The 21,875-nt window shown below is 45.5% G+C and overlaps 1 protein-coding gene across 1 annotated transcript in view; it reads right to left on the reverse strand.

The window, feature by feature from the left end:
* The window catches only part of LOC137532821 (ficolin-2-like), a 68,615-nt gene that overhangs the window by 38,949 nt on the left and 7,791 nt on the right, over positions 1 to 21,875 (reverse strand). Inside the window, exons 3-5 of the mRNA XM_068253758.1 lie at positions 17,795 to 17,839; positions 15,732 to 15,767; positions 7,844 to 7,882 (exon numbers count right to left, since the gene is read on the reverse strand). Of these exons, the coding sequence (XP_068109859.1) occupies positions 7,844 to 7,882; positions 15,732 to 15,767; positions 17,795 to 17,839 (120 nt within the window). The remainder of the gene's footprint in view (positions 1 to 7,843; positions 7,883 to 15,731; positions 15,768 to 17,794; positions 17,840 to 21,875) is intronic.

Here is a 21,875-nt window from a genome sequence, read left to right on the forward strand (position 1 = left end):
TCCCCGCACCATAGGATCCGGTTGGTGGCAGAGCACAAGGAGGACTTGCGTATGTGGTTGGTATTCCTGGCTGACTTTAATGGCCGTTCTATGTGGATGGAGGAAGCTCTCGCAAACCATGACTTGGAGTTATTTACAGACGCCGCAGGATCTCTGGGCTTCGGTGCGTTCTTCTCGGGTAAGTGGTGCGCCGAGGCCTGGCCTGAAACATGGGAACCGTTAGGCCTGACGAAAAATTTGATACTGTTAGAATTATTCCCTATCTTGGTGGCGGTTGAGCTGTGGGGACCTTTGTTGAGGAATAGGAGAATCCGATTTAATTGCGACAATATGGGTGTGGTGCAGGCAATCAATAGTTTGACGGCATCATCACCTCCGGTGGTGAGAGTACTGCGTCAGTTGGTGTTAAGATGTTTGAGATTCAACATGTTGATGTTTGCAGTCCATTTGCCTGGAGTAGAGAATGAAGTGGCTGACGCTCTTTCTCGATTCCAATGGCAGAGATTTTGGACCCTCGTCCCGGGAGCAGAACGGCAGGGGGCTTCCTGCCCTCCGGCCTTATGGAAGATACCCGTGGGACAATAGGAGTTTGGATTTCTCAATCATTGTCAGCATCAACCTGGGCAGCGTATTCAGCGGTGTGGACGCAATGGGAGGAGTCGTGGCGACAAGTTTGAGGTTGCCAAGCAGATGAGGAAAGGTTGTTTTTGTTGCTGAAATTCATGGCGGAAAAAGGGGTTGCGGGGATCACCCCGGGGGTAATAGCAAAAAATTTGGCTGCATTATCGTTTTATTTCAAAGTTCAGGGTTTAACTGATGTTACTAAAGATTTCAGAGTTCGCATGGCATTGAGAGGTTTGAGGAGACAAGTAGTAGCCCCCAAGGATACTAGGCGCCCAGTTACATTTGGCCTGTTGATTTCAATTTTAGGGAAGCTGGGAGAGATATGTAGTTCCCCATACGAGGTTTTGTTATTTAGTGCTGCTTTTGTATTGGCATTTTTCGGGGCTTTCAGGGTGAGTGAATTAGTGAGCCCCAATAAAAGAGGGGTGGGTGGCTTCTTGGAAGGGGATGTGGCATGGTCGGAGACAGGAGTGGAGGTGCAGTTGCGTAGATCAAAGACAGATCAGTTAGGCGGGGGCCGGAAGATCACGTTGTTCCCCGTGGAAGGATCAGTGGGTTGTCCAGTGGCGGTGGTGGGTCAGTTTTTGAGGGTGCGCCCCCGGACGGGTGGTTCATGGCTGTGTCACGCAGATGGGGTGCCATTGACAAAATACCAGTTTGTGGCGGTGTTTAGGAAAACATTGAGCAGCTTGGGCCTTGTTGCGGCCGAGTTTGCATCGCACTCATTTAGGATAGGAGCGGCCACGGAGGCGGCCAGATGGGGGCTTCGAGATGATCAGATTAAGAGCATAGGAAGATGGGAATCAGCTAGATTCCAGTTGTACGTCAGGCCACAGTTGGTATGATGGGTCAGCGAAGGGGAGGTAAACTAGTGTTAGGTATTATGTTAGTTGTTCAGTTTTTGTTTATTTCAGATAACCCAGCTCCTCCAATCTTGGTTTGGATTTTCGGCCACTCATATGTCGCATGGGGTGCACGCAGAGCCGCTGTGCGGCCGGACGGCCGGCAGTTGGGTATCCCGAGAGCGACTGCAACTGTCCGGTGGATCGGAATTCCAGGCATGCAATGGGCCAAGGTATTGCCAGAACTGCAGAGATTCGTGGCCCTGGACAGGGCCCCTGAGGTACTGGTTCTCCATGTCGGTGGGAATGATCTGGCCTCAAGGACCACGAGGCAGATTATACAAGATATAAAATGTGATTTCATGAGGATGCGGTCGACTTTCCCACGAACAATTATAGTGTGGTCTGAGATTATTGGCAGAAGCCATTGGAGGTTGGCTCGGTCCGTTGACAAAATTAATCGAGCTCGCAAGAAGCTGAACAGGGAGGTGTCCCGGTTTGTGGTTAGGAATGGGGGGGTGGCAGTGAGACACGAAGATTTAGAGGAGGATTTAGATTTGTTTCTGAGGCGTGATGGAGTACACCTCAACGCCATAGGTACAGATTTGTGGTCCCTGGCTTTAGAGGGTGGTATTCAGCGGGGGCTCCGTTTGTGGGCTGCACAAGGGTGAGGTTTCTCCCTTGTTTGTGGTGGCGGGGCAGGGAGCCCGGAGGACGGTGGTTAATTATTGGAGGAATTCACGCGGGTGAATTTCTCAGGGTATCCGTCATCTGAAAGAGGTTAGTAAGGGTATGCAGCTGTCCCTGAGCCGGAGTTTGCGGCTGGGGGCCGGTTATATATATAGTTGCATTACCTACGTTTGTTAGCTTCCGGGGTTCCTTGTCCTGCAAGGTTTATACTTCTTAGGTTATTAAGAATTGTTTTATATTAAAATATTGTTCAATAAATTGGGCTGCATTGGCCTATTTTCTCCACGTCAATGGTAGTCCTTTGTATTTTTGTGAGGAAGTTTGGTGAGTGGGTAAAGGTTTGGGGACAGGTAATGGGATATTCCCAGATCATGATCTATGATGTTGCTCTCCAACTTCAGGGGCATGGAGAGATGCATTTTCCCTAACCTAGATGCATGGAGCTGAAAGTGACTGTAGCCATGTACAAGACATGCACATGGCTGCAAAGTTACATTGATGGCCCCTTCAGTTTAAACCAACTTTCTAGTGTCTTTCCATAGTATGCAGAGGCCTGTAGCCCCCACCATCAACACTATACACTACATATATAGTTCTCCTCTAGTCAGGTACTTTGACTACCAATAGTAAACATTCCATACTTATTTACTGGTGCTATTAAATCTTAATGCTAAGCAAGAGCCTTAAAAAAACTCACTCACATTCCCCCCAGTTTTTCACTGTAGTGACATGGACTAGGTACCACTCCACTGACAGTTTCTAGAGTCCCCACCCCTGACTGTGACACTACATGGTAAGGAAGGACATGGAAATTGAAACTACATTGACAGCGACACTACACTGCACCATATAGATCTCAGGCTACAGACCCACATTCTGGAAAATCACACAAGATTTCAGTTGAGTAGCTGGTGTAAAACACACCATGCCTAGTTCTTCACTTCCGGTAAAGGAGAAGCATCAGGAGAATTTTGATGAGAATCTAAGATCTACAAAGAGGTTCAAGAGATCTATTGAGCCACTGAGTTTATCAGCCCAAGTCTAAGAAAAGAACAATTCTTAGTTAGAGATGGCCCGAACGGTTCGCGGGCGAACGGTTCCAGGAAAACTTCCGGGGGTTTGCGATCGCGGAAAACCGCGAACTTTACCGGAAGTTCGAATCGCCCCCATAGTGCACCATTAGGGTCAACTTTGACCCTCTACATCACAGTCAGCAGGCACATTGTAGCCAATCAGGCTACACTCCCTCCTGGAGCCACTCCCCCCCTTATAAAAGGCAGGCATCGCGTATACCTACCTGTTGTGTTCAATGCACCCACCTACCTACGTGAGTGCATGCAGTGTGATATACCACTCCGTGCATACCTGTTAACTGCACCTGTGTGACTGCACATTGTATTAGTCAGGTCAGTGCATACCTTTCACTTCATCCCCCCCAATATGGACAAAACAAAAGGCAGAGGCAGGCCACCTGGCAGGTCTGTTCGAGGTTGCACTGTCGTGATTTCGTGCGGCCCTGACCAAAGTACAATGTTCAGAAGAAGGCACGTGCCATCAACCCCCAATATTGTCAGGAGGTAGTTGACTATTTAACACAGAATACCTCATCTTTCTTAGCTTCCGCATAGAAGCGTGACATATCTTCCTCCTCCTGCTCTGATTCTGGCATCCCACTTAAAGGGAACCTTAACTGAACGGGGGGTAAAGAGTTTCACTTACCTGGGGCTATTACCAGCCCCCTGCAGCAGTCCTGTGCCCTCGGAGCCACTCTGGAATCCTCCGGTCCCCCGCTGTCACTTAGTTTCGTTTTTGACGACTCACCAGTCGGCCGGCCGCCATGCATATTATTGGACACATTCCCTACTGCAATTAGCGCTGTTGCGGACCGCAATGCTTACAAAAATACGCATTGCCGCATTCCGCACGCGTAGATATGCGGTCCGCAACAGCGCTAATTGCAGTATGGAATGCGTCCAATAATACGCATGGTGGCCGGCCGACTGGTGAGTCGTCAAAAACAAGACTAAGTGACAGCGGGGGACCGGAGGATTCCAGAGCGGCTCCGAGGGCACAGGACTGCTGCAGGGGGCTGGTAATAGCCCCAGGTAAGTGAAACTCTTTACCCCCCGTTCAGTTAAGGTTCCCTTGAACACTCAGTCGGCCGCCACCACCAAAGTGCCATCACCCCAGGGCTCAGCGGTCTGCCTCAGATGAGAGCCATCTGTACTCTCTGCCACTGAAAATTGAGCCGTGGAAAGACCAAGACCCACGTAGGGACAACTACTTTATGAAGGCACATGATTACAAAGCACAAACTGCAATGGGATGACCACTTGAGGAAAAGCAGCACACAAAAGCAAAGCCACACACCGCAGTTGAAGATAACAGGCTGCAATTTTTTCTCAAAAAAGACGATACCTAAACTGTACCGTGATGTTAAAAGGCAAGTGGTGACATCTCTGGCACACACCGTTGGATCAAGGGTCCATCTGACCACGGATACTTGGTCTGCAAAGCACGCTCAGGCCTGCCCGAAGACTAAGTCAGTCCCCACACACAGCATCTCTGCCTGTACGCTATGTGACTGCCTGCCCCAAGACTAAGTCGCTCCCCACACAGCATCTCTGCCCGCAGGCCGGTTGACTGCCTTCTCCGCCACCACCAACAGGGTCCAGGACTTCAGGCGGATTCCTAAATTTTTAAGGCTGCTGCTAGCAGCGGCCGCTATAATAATTTTTCTGGTGTGTGTACATACCTGCCTAATTTTTCTGGCTGCACTGCAGCTGCAACAACAAAACAAAAGGCATGTACATGTGCCAATTCCCATTTGTGATCATAACCTTGCCACCGTGAAGGGGCTTGTGTATCACAATGAAGCAATGACCGATGGCTATATGAGTGTGTCGGGGGGGCGCACACCCACGATAATAAGGTCGTTGCTTCATTATGGACAGACCAAATTTGATCAGCTGAACAGTCACTGTTCTGTCATTCAGCTACCTCAGCCCGGCGACCATATGGGCTTGAAAACCGCCACGGCCTGCACTCCCACCATGGTGCGCACCAGTCCAGCATGGCCGTCACAACACAAACAGCTGTTTGTGGTGCGTTACACAGTGCGTTTGGTGTGTCAGTGTGAAGCAGTACTCTAATTACACTCCCTGATTGATGTATACACATGCAAGATGTTTTAAAGCACTTTAGGCCTGCAATTTAGCATTCAATGTGATTTCTGCCCTTAAAACGCTGCTTTGCGTCAAATCCAGATTTTTCCCCGGGACTTTTGGCGTCTATCCCACTCCACCATGCCCCCCTCCAGGTGTAAGACCCCTTGAAACATCTTTTCCATCACTTTTGTGGCCTGCATAAGTGTTTCTATTTTTCAAAGATCACCTCCCCATTGAAGTCTATTGCGGTTTGCGGAAGTTCGCACAAACCGAAGTTTTGGCAGAAGTTCGGGCCATCTCTATTCTTAGTGAGAGATGCACCTTCCTGGTCACCCATCCAGTTTTTTTTTTAAAGTGTTTGCTGGACATCATACTACGTGGCCACATGTCATTTTTGATAAATGACATGGGTGCCTGCAGCCACAACCAAGGGGTTTCCTGTGGTCCCACCCTATACAGTAATCACAGCATGAGCAGCAGACTACACCAAAGGATCAGCCTCAGAACAGGGATGCAGATAAGGTGATCTGACTCAGTTTTGACTCTGATCAGAGTGATGGCCACCTAATATTCCTTTAAAAAAAAAAAACACTAGTTGACTGACCGTTCCCAACTTCCTCTTTCTTCAGTTATCTTTTAACTGTGCATTGTGGTAAGAAGAAATTAAAAAAGTGCAGAACATTTGTCCCCACTTTAAGGTTTCCAGGGTCTAGTTCTGGGAAAAGAAGTGAGTGGACTCACCTAGAAAACCCATCTTAGCGCGGCGCGCCAAAAATTGGGCGTGGTCAAGCATGCTGTGGGCGTGGTCATGGGTGGGGCCAAATATACATGACCTTAGCAGTGATGCAAAAGGAAAAGGTCTGCCGGGGAAGTTTGAGCTCTGCCGTAGTGTATCCCCCAAAATAGATGTAAGCTGACTGCATTTCACTAAAAAGACACATAATCTGGTAGAAGTTCCTCCAAAATACAGATAATATGGCACTGGTTCCCCCAAAATAGATAATTTGGCAGCAGCAGTTCCCCCAATATACACAATTTGGAAGCAGTTCCGCAAAATATGCGAAACCTGGCAGCGGAACACCCAAAATACATATAATCTGGCAGCAGTGGTCCCCCAAACATACACAATCTGGCAGTATTTCCCCAAAATACGCATAATCTGGCAGCAGCCGTTCCCGTAACATACACATAATCTGGCAGCTGTTCCCCAAAATACACATAATCATCTGGCAGCAGCCGTTCCCCTAACATACACATAATCTGGCAGCCAGTTCCCCAAAATACATAACAGCGGTTCCACAAAAATGCAGATAATCTGACAGCAGTTCCCCCAAAATAGGTACCCCCAGCATAGGTAGCCAGGTCTATAGGTGTCCCCAGTATAAGTAGCCATGAGTATAGTAGTCCCCAGTATATGTAGCCAGAGGTATATGTGCCTAGTATATGTAGCCAGGGGTATATGTCCCCAGTATATGTAGCCAGGGGTATACGTGCCCAGTATATGTAGTCAGGGGTATATGTCCCAGTATATGTAGCCAGGGGTATACGTGCCCAGTATATGTAGCCAGGGGTATACGTGCCCATTATATGTAGCCAGGGGTATACGTCCCCAGTATATGTAGCCAGGGGTATACGTGCCCAGTATATATAGTCAGGGGTATACGTGCCCAGTATATGTAGCCAGGGGTATACGTGCCCAGTATATGTAGGCAGGGGTATATGTCCCAGTATATGTAGCCAGGGGTATATGTGCCCAGTATATGTAGCCAGGGGGATATGTGTCCAGTATGTGTAGCCAGGGGGTATATGTGCCCAGTATATGTAGCCAGGGGGTATATGTGCCCAGTATATGTAGTCAGGGGGTATATGTGCCCAGTATATGTAGTCAGGGGGTATATGTTTCCAGTATATGTAGTCAGGGGGTATATGTGTCCAGTATATGTAGCCAGGGGGTATATGTCCCCAGTATATGTAGTCAGGGGGTATATGTGCCAGAATAGGTAGCCAGGTGTCCCCCCTAGCAGGAGGGGAGCAGCGCAGAGAAGACTGAGAGCTGTGAGCAGCGGTGGAGAAGGGGGCCATCTCCCCCCCTTCTCTCACCTCGGGGCTCTCCTTCCCTCGCTCTCCCCTCCACAAGTAATGTGCAGGCAGCCGGCAGCAGGCGGGACTTACCTCTCCTCGTCGTCGGAACACCGGATCTGCGTGCCGCAAGTCTGGTCTGGTTCAGACCAGAGCAGCGGCACGCAGATCCGGCGCCGGAACGAGGAGAGGTAAGTCCCGCCTGCTGCCGGCTGCCCGCACATTACTTGTGGAGGGGAGAGCGAGGGAAGGAGAGCCCCAAGGTGAGAGAAGGGGGGGGAGATGGCCCCCTTCTCCACCGCTGCTCACAGCTCTCCTTCCACTGCGCTGCTCCCTCCACACAAGCCAGCGTGGACGGCGTCCACCCTAGAGAAATAGTAAGTGGACGCCGTCCACGCGCATCCACGCCCCACTCGACCCCTGAAGGTTTCCATGACTCACCATAGCCTGGGTTTAGGGGACCCGTTTCTCCTTTCTCTCCTAGTGGGAATAGAAATTGGTGAGAAATTATAGAAAATAGAAAGGATATTTAGACTTCTCCATCAAACTTACAGTCTTAGATTTTGTGAAAAACAAATATAATGTTTCTGTATTTAAAGAGAAATTTTGCTAAATATTACATAACCAATTTGGTACAGTAAAACTCCACTTCCCGACGAATCACCGCAAAAATCCGCCGCTTCCGCCAGTCACGGCGTTCTGTCCCCGCCGCAGGCTCCTCTCTCTACCGTCTCTATGACAGCAGAGTGCTGTGCGCCGGTCAGGAGCCGCTTTCATTGGCTAATGGGAGCGGCTTACAGTGATGACAGGGCCAGGAGCCAAAGAAAATGGCTCCTGACCTACTCAAAGAGCTCTGCCGTCACAGAGATGGCAGGGCGAGCGAATTGCGATGGGGACAGACCGGCGAGATCAGCGGTAAGAGCAGGGACACACGGTCAATGTAATGTAAAGTCTACTTCCAGTGAGGGCCGTAGCACCACCTGCTGGACGTAGATTCGTACTGCATCGGTCCGGGAAAGGTTAATGAATGAAACTACTTATTTTTTACAATGTTCATTAATAGTATATTAGAGAGAACATGAGGGTATGTAGTGGGGGTAGCAGTGCTCAGATGGCAGCTTTCATTACTCCACTGGTAAGCATATCTCCTCTCTTTATTTTAATTCACCATTCCACGTTCCTCTCTTGGACATACTGCACTATCCACTTTATATGCTGTTTTTTTCAGGCATCATTTATTTTTTGTGGTTTTTTTTGTGTGGTTTTTTTTTTTTTTTTGTAGCACCTTCTAGAAACATAGTTTATTTCACAACATCTTGTATTTTCCAAAGCTATCATCTTTTTCAAGTTTATGATTTTATTTTGGCAACAATTACAGTATTCACATATAATATTGCATATTTCATGACATTTTTCATCATGTTGCACCTTGGTGCGCACAGATTTATTTTACATAGTGCTGCATCTACCATTGTGATAAATTATTTGTATATCATCTAATCCTGCCATACTTGATATTTATATTTTATCTTGATCAATTAGACTACTACCACATGTATATTATGAAATATTTATATATTTTCCCTACTATGCTTCTCATTCCCCTTTGGTTTATTTGTTTTAATTTTGTAAACACAAACATATATATCTCAACCACACATACTGCATAAACTGCAGGAGTCAACATCACTACTAATGTACTGGACTAGGGAAAAATATTAAGTGCCATGACTCATTAGGTTAAGGAAAATGAAATATGGTCAACCTTTATTCAGTAATTAAAGTGCTTACACCAATGATACATTAAAATCAATTAAATATGGTTTTACTCCACTATGCTAAGCTTAAACCCACATGCAGTCTCCAACACTTGCACTCACACAGGTACCCGTTTCTGTACACACTGGCTGGCCTCTTGGGGGAAGGAGACATTGGGGTGCAGCTAAAACAATTGTCATAAGCACAGCACAGTTTGACACTTCCTTGATAATGTAACTCACAAGACTTCTGGATTGATTTTGCAGCAGGACCTGCTTCACCATGCAGCTGGGTGAGAGGATTTTGTCGCTCTGACCGAGTCCCCAGGCTATGGATCAATCCAACTGGATAATTTGCTTTTTATGTCATGGTTGGCTAATAAAGGATTATTATTTTTCATACAGAGATGCCTCATTGGTGATATATTTATGTAAGCTTACATTGTTATTTATTTCTTGCCTTGGTGCTCCTGCATATGACAAACTGTTTTATATCTTTATTGACTGTATTGAAGACTATGTGCATCATCATCTTATAAAATCTTCTGCTTCTCCTCTCCTGCTCCTCCATTTCCCCTTGTAGAGTCAGCTGTTGTGGGGTAGAGGGGGGTCACAGGGGCTGTTGATTCATGCCTGCTCTTTAGCTTCAGGTTTAGCCACACTAGCAAAAATTTCTCCTTCTCTCCAACAGATAAGCCACAGTGCCACACCATAAGAAGTTCTAGGGACAAACGTTTATTTGATAAAAAGTTATTGAAAGGTTGTGATGGATTTGCCATTTGCACGAAAGTAAGCACTCAAAGATTTTCCCACAGTTTCCTTAAAAGGTGCTATATGTTAAGAAGATTTTCCCTTTAAGGGAGTCAAAAAACAGAGGGGCCATAGACCCATAAGCTGCCAAAAGCAACATTCTCCATGTCCTGCTAACAGGAAGATCAGCTCTAAGTGTCCTCTAATTCCACCTAAGAAATACACAATTTAGGTTTTGAATTATCATTGTGGGATTGTCGCTGGTTAATATATGAACATGGCAAGCTGTCAATCATTATTATGGCACTTTCTGCAACAGTGATATGGAATTCTCTGTTATAAAAGATAACTACTCATTATTTGATATGTATAAATTCAATAGATCATGATATGCCAGAATTTGTTGTCATGTTTACTGGCGGATGTACCAGCAGGGAATTATGATATTTATTCATATTGCTGTAAGGAATAGCGGAGATGCCGCCGCTGAGTCAAGCGGCATGGCGGCTTTCTCCGCGTGTCAACCGGCGGCCTCTGCCGCGCGGGTATGTGCTCAAGGTCCTTCCTTTGCTCACAGGTTAAGGGCTACGCGCGCGAGCAGAGCGACAGGACCTTTATGCAGCTAAGAGGGGAGTCATCTGATCGTGCGGTCAGCTGACTCCAGCTAGCATCCGGATTGGCTGAGTGGCTGGGGGCGGCGCTAGGGAGCATACTGACTATATATAGAGCAGGTCTGTCAGTAGCTACGCGTCTGCTGTTGCAAATGCTATAGTGTGTTAGCGCTCAGAACCTAGTCAGATCCCAAAGTGTGCTAGAACCGGCTGGAGCCGGGGATCCACACTTAGTCAGATTCTGTTGATAGCTTTAAAGTACTAATACATTGTTTATCTGTTATGACCTTTTGCTTGCTCTGACTATTCTTCCGTTTGTCGATTCTGTACCTCAGCCTATCTGATTCACGTTGCCAACCCTGCTTGTCTTTGACGTTGAATCAGCCTTCCGTTCTGTACTGCATCTGTCCGCTCGTTGTCAAACTCTGTCTGGCCTGAAACACACCAGAGGAGTTTTTCTGAGCGTTTTGAGTTTTTAAATCTGCTGCTAATGTTATCCTATGTGTCTGTGCACACTGGAGCAATGAGGTTTTGTAAAAAACCCATAGCATTACCTTGGGAAGAGCTTTTAGAGGTTTCAAAACCTCTTCCCAATGTAATGCTATGGGGTTTTTTACAAAACCTCATTGCTCCAGTGTGCACAGACACATAGGATAACATTAGCAGAAGATTTAAAAACTCAAAACGCTCAGAAAAACTCCTCTGGTGTGTTTCAGGCCTCTGTCTGACCTTGCTACCGCATCAGTGGGCCCTGACACTGGTGTGGGAAAGTAGTTGCCTACACCTACCTCTCAGGTGTAGGCAGGGGCGTCTCTAGCCATTTTGTCACTCCAGGCGAGAAATCATGTGGCGCCCCCCCTTCCCCCATGATTGCCCCCCCAGCCCCATACCCCCACCCCCGTGGTGAACACCACCCCTGTGGTGAACCCCACCCGCAAGACCCCTGAAAATCATAATACAGCAGCGTTTCACCAGAAAATCTGAAAATACACTTATTGCGGCATGGGTTCACCAGAAAATAGTTGTAATGCAGCAGAGCGTTTCACCATAAAATATACTTATTGCGGCACACACACACACACACACACACACACACACACACACACACACACACACACACACTACACACTACACACACTACACACACTACACACACTACACACACTACACACACAACACACACAACACACACAACACACACAACACACACAACACACACACTATACACAGTACACACAGACAGTACACACACACACACACACACACTATACACACACAGCACACAGTAGACATACAATATACACACACACACTATGCTGCTACCAGGGGAGGACTGGGACCTTTTGGCCTGGGGGGAAACATAGACTTGAGGCTCGTTATCATGGCAGCCTTAGCCCAAATTATCAAGTCACATTTGCAAATTACTAGCGATTGCTATTGCGATTTTGTCGTGCACTAGCCCAGAGAGAGGAGGAGTGGAGTGAGATTGAGAAAAGCAGGAGATGGAGCAGAGAGCTGATCTGTATTGCAGTACCACATTACACAGAGACTATTTGCCGCTAATAGGACTGCTTTCCCTGCCAGTCTCTCACACAAGTCAGAAAGCAGCCCTCCTCTAGGGACTGTCAAAACTTTTCAACCTGTTTAACACCTTATCTGCACATGCAGTCATTATAACAATGGGGAGAGACCAGACAGATTTTTTTCCCACGGACCCTCCAGACGAGCTCTGCATCCTGCTGTGTATATTTACCGGCTTGCCTGCCCTATAATTGCACTTTTATCAGCTAGCCCAGTGTTTTACATTGCCTTACAACATCAAACCTGAATACACCAGACCAGCCCTAAATCACTGACTAAAAGGCGGCCTGGGGGGAAGTCCATGCCTGGCTGCTAGACTCAGTCTCTACATCCACACAGTTACCAGTAGCAGAGAGAGAGGAACTGAATGAATTAGTGAATCAGTTAAGAGTGAAGAGTCAGGACTCAGGAGCTGATGCTGTACTCAGATCCCTGAGTGACCTGGGAGGAGTGCCTTCTCTCACTGACTCATTAATGTGGTTCTTTGAATCATTGAGCTGAAGGAACTAAATAAATCAGTCAGTGAATCAGTTATGAGTCGAGTCAGGCGCTGCTGTTAGCTGCTGCTGTAGTGTAAACTGATACCTGAGTGAGCTGAGAGGCATTTCTTCTCTCACTACTCAGTGCAGCAGCGCTCCTGCCGCCTCCTGCCGCTGTAGGCAAGAATTTATACCTGCCTGGTGGGTGAGACGCCTGTGGGTGTAGGATACTGATACCTAGTTGTTATACTTGCTTGCAGGTATACATAGGTTGCAGTGCTGTCTGTATCACTTGCTCTTAGGCAGCAGTACTGCATGTGTCACTTAGTTTGCAGCACCAACTGTATCAACTACACCTAGGCTGCAAAACAGTCTGTACCATCAGGGAAACCCTTGATCTAACATCTTTACGATCATTTCCCCATATACTGTGCACCAAACACTATCTGGTTGCAGTACAGTCTGAATCACTTGCTCCACAGGTGGTCAGCTGTACAGCATTACTGTGTTCCTCCTCTTTGTTGTAGTATTCATATGTCTATTGGTTGTAGCACGGACTGTCTCATCCATTTATAAGGTGAGATCCGGCTGCAGTACAATCTGAGTCACCCGCTCCTCGGGTGAACTCTCTCATCCGTCTTACTGTCAGTAAACACTATCACTTTATCGGGTGTCCAGAGGTTAGTCATACTTGTATTATTGGTGATTCTGTAGATCATCAATAATCGGGTATATATCTGTATTGTTGGTGATACTGCAGATCACCAATAATCAGATTCTCTCTGTGTGCTGACACCAATCGTAACAATTGCAAACTGATTTCTCCCTCCAATGAGAGAGACAGAAGTGGATCAGATAGCAGAGTCTGCCCATCTCTCATTACAATCTCCAGGAGAGAGGGAGTTAAAGATCTGGATACACACACTGTCCTTGGTCCTTCCATGCTAATCCATCCATCACGGATCCATCTGCTATCCCAATTGGATCTGGGGCTTATCTTTGGACTATTAACAAAGAACTTTCTATCATCTTCTTGGACTTACAATTTCACAACGGACACGGTAATTCCATAGACTGCTCTGACTTTATCCGGTTTTCATTTCTATATTAAAGGGATTCTGAAGCCTATTAAACATAAAACTTTTTTACTTACCTGCGGCTTCTACCAGCCCCCTGCAGCCGTCACGTGCCCTCGCAGTCACTCTTGGATCCTCCTGTCCCTCGGCGCCAGCTACGTTCGATTTCGGCCGACAGGCTCACTGCGCCTGCGCAGTCCTGGCCACATCTCTCCTTCTTCGTGTTCATCTTCTTCGGGAACGCGAAGAAGACTACGCATCGGCAGACCTGTCGGGCCTTTCGGCGAATCAAAAGTAGCTGGCGGCAGGGGATGGAAGGATCTGAGATTGACTGAGAGGGCACGGGACGGCTGCAGGGGGCTGGTAGAAGCCCCAGGTGAGTAAAAAAATTTTTTTTAATAGGCTTAAGTGTCCCTTTAAGTCTCAATATTTTACCATAACAAATCTCATTCTATTAGATAATTTTTGACATTTTTCTTTATTCTTTTTATGCACCATTTTTTTTGAAAATAAACAATTAAACATTGTTTGCCTTAGTGCCTGTTCTGAATACCCTCTGCAAAGAATCCTGCCTTTCGGAGAGCACTTTACCATAACTGTTTTATTAGTATATATTGGTATATCTAGCGAGGTTATTGAAATAACCCTTTTTCCTACAAGACTAGCTAAAGAGCTATCATCTTCTTACACTCAAATGTGCAGTGATGGCAGCTTACCCGATCTCTGAATGAGAACACAGATTGTATTGACTATACATACACTCAAAATTGTTTTGTGTGTGGACTCACAAACCAATCCAAAAGGTTACTTTGTCTACAGTGTTGAATCCATTCAGAATACTCAGTGTTTTAGGGCTGAATGGTAAGCTGTGACAAAGGGGACAGGAATTGGAGGGGTTGTCACAAAGGTATTAGCAGCCTCTTTTACTTTGCTCGGAAGACGTATCAGTCACATTACCAAAAATATTACTAGCCATATTCCCACGGCCATAGCAGATCCTTTGGCTGTTCTTTGAATAGTAGTAGAAAAGGCTAAGCAACACAGAAGAGGGTTTTTCTGTGTAAGATTCAGTGACTGTAAGCAGAGAAGAGAGTAAAGTCATATTGAAAGGGAAACACCGCTCACCACGCCACCATACCAAAAACAGGATCAGGACCAGGCACAGCCGAACCAGATAGCACTGATGAAAAGGAAGTTCACTCAACCAAATGGTATAAAAGTCCAGTCTTTATTGACAAATCATTCTGGACAGAGGGATATCAGCTAGATATGCTCTGTCCAGAATGATTTGCCAATACAGATTGGACTTTTATACTATTCTGGTGAGCAGACTTCCCTTTCATAAGAGAAGAGAGTAGTTTTGTCACTGAAGAACTTTTTAAATTAACTTGATATAACATACACATACATTGCTGTACTGTACATTGCATTGCTGTACTCGTACATTACTTAATTTCCGGCATTGATATCCAGCCAATTCGATCATAGAGATTGAATCTGGCAGAGATTGATGTTGCAACTTGACCACCTGATCGATTTATTTCTGGCCGAATCAATAGAAATAATCGATTAGGCATGCTGCAAAATCTTGGTCGAAAGGGTTTGATCAGATGAGCGGCAGTAATGGCATTTGATTTCCCGATGACTAATGGACCCAGCAGACCCCTGAGCAGTCTACCCCTCTTGCCTCCTCCTATGTCCAATGTCTTTTTGAATTGCTTATGCCAAGTGCCTACACCACGTGACATTGCCACATGTACTGACGTCACTACGTGCGTACATACATGTGTCAAGAGGAGGAGACACATTACATGTGGGGGACTCGGGAGGAGGAGGCAGCGAAGCTAGGAAGATTTCCAATAGATTTCATGCTAAAATCTATTGCAAATCTGTCTGCAGTATGTGAGCAGGCAATAGCTCCCTCTGATCTAACTGATGGTTGATCTGGTGGCCACCGTCAAATGTATAACTACGTTTAGCTAGGCTGTTTGCGACTTTTACACAAATAACATTCCTCTGGGACAAAAGTAAGCGGGCTATAACTATATGTTATGAAAGAAAGAACTTAAGCTCACCTTTTTCTCCTTTTAATCCAGGAGGCCCAGCTGACCCTGTTCCAAAGGCAAACAGGCAACATAAATGTATAGGTAAATACATTCAAAGTAATAATAAAGATTGTAACATGATATGACGTTTGACCTTGGATTTTTATAAATGTATAAGGCAGGCTTTTAACCAGGGTTCCCTACAACCCCAGGGTTCCTTGAGTACTCTGCTGGGGTTCCTTGGCACTTTTCCCTATCGTGGGGGGTTTGGAGTATGATAGGGAGCACAGTATAATAGGGGTTACTGTAAAAAGCATTACAGTCAGAATAAAAATGAGCACATGAATAAAAAGCACTAGAATAAGGCAACATTATGATGATGAAGGGAACTGTAATAGGGGGTAGTGACATAAACAGCCACCTGAAAAAAAAATTCAGGGGTTCATTGAGATCCCACAATTACTTGCAGGTGTTCCTTGAGATCCAAAACGTATGTTCAGGTTTCCTCCAGGGTAAAAAGTTTGAGAAAGGCCGTTATAAGGGATAAGCCATCACCCTGACTAGCAAGCTCAGTGACGGCAAAGAAAAAGATTGTTGATTGACCAGGAAGCTATGAGCAACTGGATTTTGTTTTGTATATGCTTCCATTAGTTATGTAACTTTTTACTTTAGGGAGGACATAATAACCACACGTTTGTTCCTAAATATTGGATTGGCTCAATACAACCAACCTATTAGGTGAATCTTCAAAGTTACTATTGTTCACTTTTTTTACATAGGGCTTTCTCCGAGGATTATTCTATTTGCATCGGGGTTTCCCTTGCCTCTATTTTTCAGCTCCTATGGCCTTCAGTAGAAAGTGTGTGTCTGTGTGTGTGTGTGTGGGGGGGGGGGGTTTGGGGATTAGCAAAGAGGAGAGGCAAAGCTTCACCATCACCTCAGCACAATGCACCCTCTACTAGTGGAAAAGGAGTTATTTTCAAACTCCATGAGGGATAGAGTTTATGATACTATCCAATTTCCCATAATGGAGCATCCAGATGAACAAATGTGGCTGGATCTCTAATCTCAGATTTGTGACTGGTTTTCAAAGTTCTCATGTGATTAGCATTCACTTTATTGACTCAGAGTGCCGCTATCTAGGTTTCTGCCATCAGCCTATCGGTGGGTACATTATGCAGGTAAGTGACAGCTCATTACTATAGTACTGATAATGAATAGAACATTAGTAGCAAAGAAAATAGTCTCATATTTCAATTTTTAGATATATAGCTTCTTTTTTATAACATTGAATAATTCTGTCATATTTGCAATTACAAGTCACACTCTTTTATTTTTTTAAATATTAAACAAGGCATTTTAAACTATAAACAAGTAGAGCTAATGACCCTCTCATCTTCCCTGAAGTAAAAATCATATCTAAATCTGTTGCTTTGATGTATAAGTGCTCCATAAAACAGCGACTCAAGTTGGGTCGGAGAACTCAGAGAGGTTCTTCCTGTACTGGAAACAATATTAAACTCATATCTGTGCTACTAATCTTCTATTTCTTAGCTGTACTGCACATACTAATCATTATCTCATAAGTTTATTTTCACTTCAGATTCCCTGCCATTAAACAAATCAGTGCAACATAATGTAAAAGATGGACCTGAAATCTTTTCTTTTTAAGCTCATGAGATTTCGGTTGTGTTTTACATAGTTAATATCTGTGCATTGAGACAGTGATTCAGAGAATTAGACATAGGTCTAATTGTTCAAACGATGCAGCAAAGTCTGGTAAAGTTCTCATTCTCATGTGTAGGGAGTGCATGGCAAATTTACCGTTACTAGAGGAGCGCTGGCCATTAACCCTTAGCGCCACTTGCTTTACCACACTAATACGCGCATTACCATAGCAGCACATGCGTTAACTCAGTAATGCACATGGCGCTAAGGGTTAATGACCAAGGCTCCACTGCGCTAGTAGCAATAAAATTGCCCTGCGCTCCCTACACATCGTAACTTTAGCGGACTTTACTGCATCAGGCCCCATAGCCTCTTTTTATCATGTTTTGTTTTTCAAACACGGAAACAAAAAACTAAAAGCCCACCTTGTGTTCCAGCAGGTCCAGCTTTCCCAGGTTCTCCTTTTGGACCTATAAGATGATGGAAGAGAAGAAATCTTTTCACACTAGTCTAGTGGATATAACAATAACACCTGAATGATTTGTGGACCCCTTAAAGCCTTGATGGTAAATGTAGTTTCTGCTATTATTTGTAGAATAAACATTAGGCTAGGTTCACAGTGGTGCATTGCAGAGTGGAATTGTAATGGGGCTTGCTTCACTGCAATGTATCACCTAGTGGGCAGTTGCGGTATAACAATGTGTGGCATCCCAATGCACTGCATGCAACAGTGATGCATACTTCTCACTGACTGTATGCTTCACTGTATGCAAAGCAATGGGCGGATAATGTGTGGTGCCGCTTTCCCGTTCCGTTGGTAGAGAGAATGCAACGCAACTCCCACAGTTAACCTAGCCTTAAACCTCTACTTTTGTTGACTAAAGCATACAGTTTGACTCTATGGGCTTGATTCACAAAGCGGTGCAAAGTGTTTGCACGCCTGTGAAAAGCCCTTTATCACGCCTAAACTCAGTTTAGGCGTGATAAGAAGAAACTCGCGCGATCTCCCGCGCGCAAAGTTTTGCGCGCGTGGCGCACCGTGCTGCGCGCGCAGTGTACCGTGCTTCGCGCGCAGCGTCCATTGAGCCCTATGGGACTTTGCGCGCGCAGCGCGGTGCGCTACGCGTGCAAAAACTTTGCGCGCGGGAGCTTCGCGCGAAGAGCAGCACAAATCGGTGATAACTCAGCTTTGCACGGCTTATCACGCCTAAAGTCTTTTAGGCGTGATAACTGAGTTATCACCGCTTTGTGAATCAAGCCCTATATACTGTATATCACAACATATAACTTGACTTAGACTCGTGATCTGGCACGGCAACACCCTATGTGGAACAAAGTCAGAATCTTGAAGGCCCAATCAAACAATTGCTGTGGATGTCAGGTGGCAGGAGGGACTCACTCCCGCATGAGAAAGAACTTTTCTGTCAGAGATCTATTCGCAATTTGAACTAACAGCTTTGAAGGTGCTATTTGGAGCTACTAAACAATGTAGTAATAAGCAATCCCCCCCCCCCCCCCCACATCAGCCTTCTCTTAAAGGGCTTCTAAAGTGAATATATATATATTTATTTATTTTTAATCAATTTGGGCTTCTTCCAGCCCCAAGCAGCTGCCTGAGTTGTTGCTGCGTTGTTCCTCTGGCCGCCTGTGATGATCGTGGTGTTCTGCCCCTGTGTGTTCATTCCTGCAGCCAGCGGGACAACATGGGGGACCGGGGCTGCGGTGAGGTACTCACGTGGTTGCGAGGGGCTGGAGGAAGCCCCATGTGAGTAAAAAATAGGTTTGTATATTCACATCGGAAGTCCTTTAAGCTATGTTCTCACCTCGCAATGCAGGGAGATGGATCCAGAGATGTCTCCCTGATGACCAGCACTCCTCTGATCCATCTCCCTCTATGTTCCGGCCGTAGGGTATGCGCGAAGTTATACGATGGACATGACAAGACTGCAAACGATTGCGGTACTTTGTTGCGGGAGTCGTCAGTGATCTATCCAATCTGAACCTCCGTGTCATGCTTATGTTAAATTATGTTGTCTAATGTCGAGTAAGTTCGATACAAGTATCGCCCGGTGGGTACTTGCTGTTAGCTAGTAAGCTTATAGCCAAGAGAGGGAAAACGAAAACAACAAGCCTGACAGTCTAGTCTTCTTTAAGACATTCAGAACTTCACCTAGCCTACAAGTAAACTCTACTTCAAGCCCTGGTGTATTTGTGTGTGTGTGTGTGTGTGTGTGTGTGTGTGTGTGTGTGTGTGTGTGTGTGGGGGGGGGGGTTAACACATAGGGCTTGATTCATCAAGCAGGGCTGCTAAAGATCCATAGTGCGCCCTATGCACACCTTACATAGCAGTGCGCGCTGCCAGTGTGCCTTCCTTACCTTTGCACATTGCAATGCGCGTAACATTAACTGCTGGTGGCCCTGCTTCACTCACGGCCGCTACTGTATTAATTTACATAGCAATGTAAATTAATACGGTAGCGGCCGCAAATGAAGTATCTCGGTAGCGATACTTCACAGAAGCAGGGCCACCAGCAGTTAATGTTACGCGCATTGCTTCGCGCGTTGCAATCCACGTAACTAAGGAAGGCCCACTCCTTACATGGCTGCGCGCACTGCTATGTAAGGTGTGCATATGGCGCACTACGGATCATTAAGCCGTGCTACTTTAGCAGGTTTGAATGGTTGGTATGATTGAAATGGTACACATTGTCTCTCTTGTGTTTATTTTGGTGTGTGATTATTTCTTTCCCACTCTAAATGGCATTGAAAATATTACTTAGGATAATTATTTTACTTTTTTTTTTTTTACTTTTTCCTAACTATGATGTAAATAAACTCCAACAAGGAGAGCTTGGCGATGATGCTATCATATGTTGGGCAACATGTGAGTAAAAACGACGGTTGGAGTGTGTTTATCCACGGTCATATATAGTATGTATGTGCATAAATGTATTTCAACTTGATTTTTTTTTTTTTTTTTTTTTGCATGTATAAAATATAAGCATTTGATCCAACAAGTGCTTTTAACCTCCCCAGCGGTATGGACAGAAATGTCCATCCATAAAAACATGTTATGAACAGTATAAACGTGCATACACATCAAAACTCTCCTGCACTGTATACTAGACCCTTGCTTGACACATTTTGGCAAGTTACAGGAAAAAAAAAGTTTTAAAAATACATTTTATCACTTTTTGCAAAGAAATCCTGGGAAAATTGAACGCCGGGGAGGTTAATAGATAAATGGTAAATGGAAGAGCTGAGGTTCACTGCATGTTGATTAACCACAAAATGGATCTAAATATTAGGAAATGCTCCTGGCAGTCTCGTGAGAATTTACTCGAACTTTGGGTGGTTCTGTATTAAAGTCAATGGCACTGACTTTAGCAAAGCCTTCAAATGTGATGTAATCACTAATTGCTAGGTACAGTATGTTAAAGAGAGCCTAATATTAAAAAAAACCCTAGGTTACCTGATCTGGGGGGATGAGCGGATCAGGTAGCCGTCAAAATCGCTGCTCTTCGCCACTCCTGTGGGCCGCACTGGCCCACTTTCACTTTTGTGACCTCTGGGTCATGATGCTGGAAAGAGAGATTGATTCTCTCATCCAGCGTGCAGGGAGGAGGGGGAGCTGCAGGGGGTGCGGCCAGGGTAGGAGTGCTGCCCAATGGCAGCTCTGGAAACTCTGCCTCGATGTTTACCTCCAAGATAGAGACAAATAATGTCGCTAATCTCGGGAGGCTATAGCGCAGTGGTGGGGGAACACAGAGGCATGTCATGAGACAGAGAAAATGCCTCTGAGTTCCATCTGCCCCGCAAAAACCACCTCGGGTGGAGAACAGTGGGAACAAGAGGAACATTTTTTTTATCAAAAAGACCTTGTGTCGGTGATAGCTGAACAGTCGCAATACTGCTGTATAAGCATCCCTGGCAAATATACTTTTGTCTTAAAAGGAATACAGTGGGGTGCAAAAGTATTCGGCCCCCTTGAAGTTTTCCACATTTGGTCATATTACTGCCACAAACATGAATCAATTTTATTGGAATTCCACATGGAAGACCAATATAAAGTGGTGTACACGTGAGAAGTGGAACGAAAATCATACACGATTCCAAACATTTTTTACAAATAAATAACTGCAAAGTGGTGTGTGCATAATTATTCGGCCCCCTTTGATCTGAGTGCAGTCAGTTGCCCATAGACATTGCCTGGTGAGTACTAATTACTAAATAGAGTGCACCTGTGTGTAATCTAATGTCAGTACAAATACAACTGCTCTGTGAGGGCCTCAGAGGTTGTCTAAGAGAATATTGTGAGCAACAACACCGTGAAGTCCAAAGAACACACCAGACAGGTCAGGGATCAAGTTATTGAGAAATTTAAAGCAGGCTTAGGCTACAAAAAGATTTCCAAAGCCTTGAACATCCTACGGAGCACTGTTCAAGTGTTCATTCAGAAATGGAAGGAGTATGGCACAACTGTACACCTACCAAGACAAGGCCGTC

This window comes from Hyperolius riggenbachi, chromosome 9, assembly GCF_040937935.1.
Source record: "Hyperolius riggenbachi isolate aHypRig1 chromosome 9, aHypRig1.pri, whole genome shotgun sequence".
Classification (NCBI taxonomy): domain Eukaryota; kingdom Metazoa; phylum Chordata; class Amphibia; order Anura; family Hyperoliidae; genus Hyperolius; species Hyperolius riggenbachi.